Source organism: Malania oleifera, chromosome 6, assembly GCF_029873635.1.
Source record: "Malania oleifera isolate guangnan ecotype guangnan chromosome 6, ASM2987363v1, whole genome shotgun sequence".
Lineage (NCBI taxonomy): Eukaryota > Viridiplantae > Streptophyta > Magnoliopsida > Santalales > Ximeniaceae > Malania > Malania oleifera.
In genome coordinates this window covers 1,866,611-1,874,153 of record NC_080422.1, presented here as the reverse complement: position 1 = coordinate 1,874,153, position 7,543 = coordinate 1,866,611, and the positions used below count along the sequence as shown (strand labels likewise).

Here is a 7,543-nt window from a genome sequence, read left to right as displayed (position 1 = left end):
CACGACAGATTCCTAGAGAAGAACTAAAGCAACTCATTCCTCTAGAATGGATTTCCAGCTATGAACAGCTTCATCAGCAATCTTCACCCATCCATCTTTCAGATCCCACGTTCCAGAGACTTCCAGATGGAATGGTAAAGACGGTGTTCAACCCGAAAGATATGGCTTCATCCAGCACTCCTCCGGTGTTCCAATCATTGATGATAAAGTCTGTTACTTTCAAAGATGACATTCCAGTCAGTCATGTTGAAGCAGACGGATCCCCCATCTATACCGATAAAATTGAAGGACATTTCATATGGGATGTTGATCCTTCTATGTGCGATCCAAATTGCACTTGCCACCAAACACACCAAAGAGAAACCAAACCATCCTGTAAACCTTTTTCTCCTTATAGAAAACCTAATAACCCAAGCAGCCCACGGATAGGCATCCGACGTCCAGATCCAAAACCAAAGCCTTTATGGATCTATGATAGAGCCCTTGAGATTCTTTATGAAGAAGGACTCCTTCCTCCAAAAGAACCTGAACTAGAACCCTACCAAACTCCAGTTTCCAAACTACCCCAATCTCAGCCAATTCCATGTTCATGGCTTCTCCATATGACAAACAGTTTCCACCCTTGGAACCAAGATCTTATGCAGAATCTAACCTTCACACCAAGCCCTTCATCCAACCCTCTGAAGTTCAACCAGACGGTTCCAGAAAGCTTCCATCACAAGCTGAACAAGTTCTGAACTGGCAAACCCAGAATACAACGTTGACTGCCATTAATCACAAAGTTGACAAACTCATCCATCATGGCGCTCATATGAACCAACATTTTGACAGCCTTGATTCCAGAATTGAAGCTTTATATGTTGATCTCAAAAGAAGAATTGATTGCCTTGATATTGAACTCAGACAATTCATTTCTGTAGGATACTGTGGATCAATGTTCAATGAAAAGGAAACAGAAATCAGAAGACTCAAAGACCAAGTATCACAAATTGAACGAGAATATCGTCTAACTCCCTCACCAACCTACATACTTAAAGCCTTTCCTTATGCTCCAACATACTCTTTCATTCCCAGTCACCACCGACTCCATCCTACCAACAGCCAGACTATTCTAAGCATTTCAAGTCCACTGCTGAAATTCTTAAGAGACATTCTCTTATTCCATCAACTCCCATTACTCACGGATCTCCAATTCTGGCAAAACCTTTACATCCTGAACCTATTGACCAAAAACTCAAAAGCCCATTTTTATCACCTGATCAATCTCCATCTTTCCTTACTGACCCTGTTCCTGAAATACCCATTGATGACAACAGTGATGTTTCCACTGAAATTGAAACATCGTCCTCCTCCTTAGAGCAAGAAATTACTGTTCTCACCAATATGATGATGGCATCTCCCACAGAACCAGGATCATCCAGAACTCAAGAATTCCATGAAGAGACCGATACCACAGTTCCCATTGTGGAAGAACCTTTTGAAGCCACTACGGCTACTTCTCATTCGGTTCCACACCATTCAAACAATAACTCATGGTTCTCTTTTGATGGATTACCTCCAACTAAGTGGAGAGATCGAATTGGTGAATTTGGTGCATGGATTGACCTTCAGCTCTCAAAGCCCGGGAACACTTTACAACCAGTTCTCGTTGAATTCACATCCAGATTTGTTGGAACATTGAGAGACTGGTTTCAAAGTCTTGGTGAATTCAGACAAGTAACATTCATTAATTCCCAAATTCCCTCTTTTTCTTTGGGAACACTCTACAGAGAATTCGTCGGAGATCCAAATATTCATGCTAATGTTGTTCAACAAGAATATTTTGAAATGAGATGCTGTTCTTTAAAGAAAGAGGATCTTGATTTCCATTATCAAAGAATGTCTAAGCAGTATTATCTTCTTGATGGATTTCATGATGATAATCTCAGACAAGTTTACATTAATTCTCTGCCAGAAGATATCCAGCTAGATTTATAGAGAAAAATTGCTTCTCTTTCGCGACCACTCAAAGATATCTCGTTAGGAGAAATTCATCAAATGGCACTCTCTTCTCTTGAAAAGTTATGTGATACTCAACAACTGTTTTCAAAGATAATCAAGCAGAATCATAAGTTCACAAAACAATGCAACAAGCCCTACTTGCAGATCAAATGCAAAGAAAAGGATTGCATTTGTAGTCCCAAAAAGAAGAAGCATTTCAAAGAGTATGGTTCTGACAAACTTTCCAAGAAAGATCACAAAAAGAAGAAAAGATTCAGATTCTTCAAAAAGAAGAACCGACGAGGACATGACAAATCTCCTCGATGTTTCATTTGCAAAAAGAAAGGTCACTATGCAAAGCAATGCCCGATGAACAGGACGAAATCTGCAAAGCTCACCCAACAGTTACAGAATAAAGAACTAGATGCAAATGCAGAATCTGTTCTTTCAGAACAAGAAGAGATGACTGAAGAAACTATTCTCATCCTTACTGATTCAGAAAACTCTGATTCAGAAGATGATTATCATTCGGATGAAACTCTTCAAGTCCAACCTATTCTCTTTTCTCAAGATTCTCAAATCAGTCCTTATGTTCAAATTCAGCTCCTTCCAGAAAAACATGGTAAACTCATTCCTGCTGTTGCATTCATTGATACGGGATCCCATAAAACCATGATCAATCCAAAATTTCTACCATCAGATTGTTGGTCTTCCCATACTCAATTTTTTAGAGCTGCTAATGATCAAAATTTTACTACTACCTTGATTTCCAAAAGGAAAATTGAGATTAAGCTCCTTCCTAATTGCATCATTTGGACTCAGGTTATCGGTAGTCCTCTTTCTCAAAAAGATGTTTTATTAGGTTGGGACGTTTATTGTCTTTCAAAATCCTTGAGGATTCTTCCCACTGGAATTAAGTACAAAAGAGATATCAAGCTTTTTACCCAAACAAACAAAATATATTCTCTTTCGTATTCTCCTCTAGATTTCCAGCCCATCCAAAATAAACTTCTGAAGTTATGTGCAGAAATTCATGATCAATTCATTCATGATCATCCGCTTTGGAAAAACCCAGATTTTTTCTTTACTAAACGAAATTTTACAGTCAAACCACGTTTTTTTTTTTTTTTGCAAGAAAAATGACTCAAATGACATCAAGTAGGTGCCCTAAGCCTATCAAAACAACGTCGTTTCGTTTTCCACACTCAAAAACGACGCGGTTTCCTTTTTGTCCCGTCAAATAAAAGCAGCCGCTATCCTAGAAAAAACTCGCGCACGTAGAAAATATAGAAAGAAAAGATATTAAGATATAGAGGATCGAAATTCTCCGAAGAAGACTCCGTCGTCGTCTTCAAATTCTTGGATACGCTACCCTGCTGGTTTGTCAATCCTCCAATCTCATTTCTGCGCAACTCAAATCACAGAAGAAGAAGAAAAAGAACAACAAGAAGAGAGAGCAGCAGATCGATCACATCCCTCGGATCTGATCTCATGGCCTTCTCCAGTTCCCCTTATCGCCTCTACTCTGTTCTTTTCTTCCTGTCCATTTCCATCTCCTCATGCCTCGCCGAGATTCGTTTCTCCCAGATCCGATCCGACGGCCGCCCAGTTATCCCCTTCGACGAATTCGGGTTCACTCACACTGGCCGCCTCGAGCTCAACGTGTCTAAGATCTCCTTCTCAAACCCTGTCCCGCCGGATGTCGACCTCTCCAGGGTTGGGTTCTTCTTCTGCACCAAGGAGACCTGGCTTCACGTCCTCCAGCAATTCGAGACCAACCAGATCTCCTGTGCTCTGCAATCGGAATTCGTGAAGGTTGTGTACCCCTTCAGCCGCCTCAATGGAGCCAAGAGTTTCGATATTGTGTTCTCCGAGACCGTTGACGATCAGTTCTCGCTCCTCTTCGCCAATTGCCCCCAGCAGTTTCGGATCTCCATGGATGTTCGCTCTGCGATGTATAATCTCGAGGGAGCGAGCGATAGCCGGGACTACTTATCGGCCGGCAGGACGGTTCTTCCGAAGATTTACTATATGTTCTCCTTGATATATTTTGGTCTGGCTGGTTTGTGGATTCACGTACTCTACAAGAAGAGATTGACTGTTTTCGGAATTCATTTCTTTATGCTCGCTGTAGTGATCTTGAAAGCTCTGAATCTTCTATGCGAAGCAGAGGACAAAACTTACATTAAGCGAACCGGTAGCGCGCACGGCTGGGACGTGTTGTTCTACATATTTAGCTTTTTGAAAGGAATCACTCTGTTTACGCTCATCGTGTTGATCGGCACGGGGTGGTCGTTTTTGAAACCTTACTTGCAGGACAAGGAAAAGAAGGTTTTGATGATCGTGATTCCTCTCCAGGTGGTAGCGAACATTGCTCAGGTTGCGATCGACGAGTCCAGGCCGTACGGGCAAGATTGGGTCACTTGGAAGCAGGTGTTCTTGCTGGTCGACGTGGTTTGTTGCTGCGCGGTTCTGTTTCCGATTGTGTGGTCGATCAAGAACATGCGGGAGGCGGCACGGACGGACGGGAAGGCGGCAGTGAATTTGATGAAGCTGACTTTGTTTCGGCATTACTACATTGTGGTTATCTGCTACATTTACTTCACTAGGGTTGTCGTGTATGCTCTTGAGGCCATCACCTCCTATCGGTATCTTTGGACCAGTGTGGTGGCTGGAGAGTTGGCGACATTGGCATTTTATGTGTTCACTGGGTATAAGTTCAAGCCTGAGGCGCACAATCCATATTTTGTGGTAGATGATGAGGAGGAAGAAGCTGCGGCTGAAGCTTTGAAGCTTGAAGATGAATTTGAATTGTAATGTTTTTCTCAATAGAGTTCACCTTAATGGTGATTGAAGGAGATGATACATTGATCCGTTTGGCGAGGTCCAGGTAGAAACCTGATCCTTGTTGTAGATTTTTGGTTCAAGTTGACTGCTACAGGCACAAACAAATCATCTTAATGTGCGTTTATGTTTCTGTTTTGTAAGTTGTTGATGTTTTGTGCCTATGTTCTCTTGAGATACTAGCATGGTTTCATATACTATCATAAATGTCTGTGATTTAGGTAGTATGTGTTAAGTACCAGTTCGTGTAAGCCTGAAGATGATTTCTACTCAAGTTGTGAATTTTCTTTTCCTAGAAGATTTTAGTGGCGTGAACAGTGATTGGAAAGAGACTATGCAGTGAATGGATTAGCTAGGTTCAGTTAGAAACCCAATAATTGTTATAGATTTAGGTTCAAGTTTTGAGTATTTTAGGCACAAGCAAATGACAAATTCAGTGTGTTGTTTCACTATTGTGAGTTGTTGATGTTTTGTGCTTGTGTTTTTCCTGAGCTACTACTAGCATAAATTTCAATAAAATTACAGTATGTGTAAGCACCAAATTGAGTTGTCTGCATCTTTTTGTTTGGGTGATTACAATTTATGTATTTTATCTATATGCTATTTACATCAGGAGCATGGTGGCCATGTGCTCTCAGTTTTCATTGTGCGGATATCTCGAATATAATGGTGGATGTAGTATGATAAGCTTCTTTCTTCGGATGGAACCTTGCGATGAGCCCTGTGTTATGCTTGCACTTATGCACAGCTGCATTCCTAGTTTTCTGTCAATGAGTTTGCTTCTGCTAAAGAAAATAGAGAGTCGTGAAAGAAAGCATTTAATTTTATTCATTTTTATTTTGAGAAATATTGCAAAAAAAGTTCATAAAAGGTATATTTTTTCTTATTCACAAATCCTTATGTTTCTTAAAAGAGCTGCTCATTATGTGATACTTCGATTTAGATGACTTAAGACTCCTGCAATTAGACACGCATTTATTCAATGCTTTAAATCTTGTGGTAAACGATGCTGCGATAGTACTTGGTCATCTAGTTTAGGCCTTTGGATTTAATTTTTCACAGTTGAAGTATCAAACTTTCCTAGTTCTCGTTGGCTTATATGTACTAAATGCTTGTTGAAGTTTTTTTTTTTTTTTTGCTAATGCTGTTTTGATTTAATGTTTTGAGGCCTTTCAATTTAATTCTTCAAAATGGTAGTTAAAGCATTAGGAAATAGATTGAGTTGAGGTATGCTGCGTATGCAATATGCATCTTTGAAGGTTTTTCCAATCCTGATTTGATTCAACATTTTGGTTATTTGTAAACTTTATGGATTTTGCTGTTCATAATAAAAGTTCAGGGAGTTCAATAGGTGCCATTTACCTTATGTGATGTAGCCCTAACAACTACTGATGTGGCAATAGAAACACCCAGGTTTAAAATTCTTGGTTACAAAATCATCTCCTCTGTTTTGTGAGCATTATGGAGTGTGTTTAAGTTGAATTATGTTGCTTTCAAAAGACTAGAATTCAAATGATGGATTGTAATTACATGAATTTGGGTAAAATGCAATGTAGAATTTGTAGTGAATTGTATCGGATATTATATATTTTCAAACCAATCTCTGCTTTCGAATGAGATGTTAGTGTGTGGTGGGATTAATTGGAATCTTGTTCAGGTTTATTGTGAACATCTTTTCAAGGGTAATGGGGTGGCTTTGGCCCTCGAAAGCTTTATTGCTAGCATTCATTTTTATCTTGGAATTTGGATGTGTGGATTTTAATAAATTTTAATGCAAATTGTATTAAATCTTATTTAAATTCACATGGATCCAAATCCATGTTTGAAATTTAATCTCTCCCAATCATAGGTAAATGTCATATCTCTAAGTGTAATATTACTTGATTCTTTGAAAAAATATGAATTTTTGGAGTGCAATCGCGGGGATGTGCTTATCACTTGGCCTTTATTGAGCTATTTTTTTTGGCCAATTCAAAGTTCGTTTTTTGCTTCTTTTGTTTGTTTGTTTTTTTTTGGGGGGGTGGGGGAGGGTGAGGGCAGATCATGGAAACCAATTAACTAGGCATTGTGATTTATGAATTTTCTCTGGACTTGAGATTTTCAATTTTAATTTGAGTTGCATTTGTACAAAGCTTAGGGGAAAATGTTAATTTAAAATCACATGAATTCAAATTTATATATGATGATTTCTGTCTCTGAAACATGCTCTTCAATTTGTTTTTATTATAGTGCATACTTGTGTTCAAATTAGGTTTACAAATGAGTCTTGAGCTTGAGCTCGAGCTGAGCTTTATTATACTTTGCTCAAGTTTGCTTGTGAATGAGCTCACAAGCCCTTATTGGGTTGCTAGCAAGATGCTTATCAATGGCTTAATTCTTTTGAAACGTCTTATTTTAAGAAATAAGAGATTTTATTAGGCAAGAAGTGACTTTTATTAATACTACTATAAAGATTTTTTTGCTCGAGTTTGCTAATTAATGAGCTCACAAGCCCTGATTGAGCTGCCCTACTGAGATGTTTATCAATGGCTTAATTCTTTTGAAATCTCGTATTTTAAGAGAGAAGAGATTTTATTAGGCTAGAAGTGACTCTTACTAATATTGCTTTCAAGTTTTTTTACATCACTAAGTCTATTGGCCTTAGCATTAGCCTTATCAATAAATTTAGGTTATAGAGTTTGAATTAAATAATCCTATGCACAATCTCTACTTTTAAGCC

General features: G+C 38.8%; 1 protein-coding gene across 1 annotated transcript; it reads left to right on the top strand.

Moving 5' to 3' along the window:
* The first annotated feature begins 3,243 nt into the window (after nt 1-3,243).
* Nucleotides 3,244-5,119, top strand: LOC131158378 (protein CANDIDATE G-PROTEIN COUPLED RECEPTOR 7-like). The gene has a single exon (XM_058113214.1). The coding sequence runs from the start codon at nt 3,472-3,474 to the stop codon at nt 4,795-4,797; it is 1,326 nt and encodes a 441-aa protein (XP_057969197.1). The 5' UTR covers nt 3,244-3,471; the 3' UTR covers nt 4,798-5,119.
* The last annotated feature ends 2,424 nt before the right edge of the window (nt 5,120-7,543 follow it).

Excerpts from the sequence above, each read along its gene's own strand:
- LOC131158378 (XM_058113214.1), top strand. The coding sequence starts at position 3,472 with ATGGCCTTCTCCAGTTCCCCTTATCGCCTCTACTCTGTTCTTTTCTTC.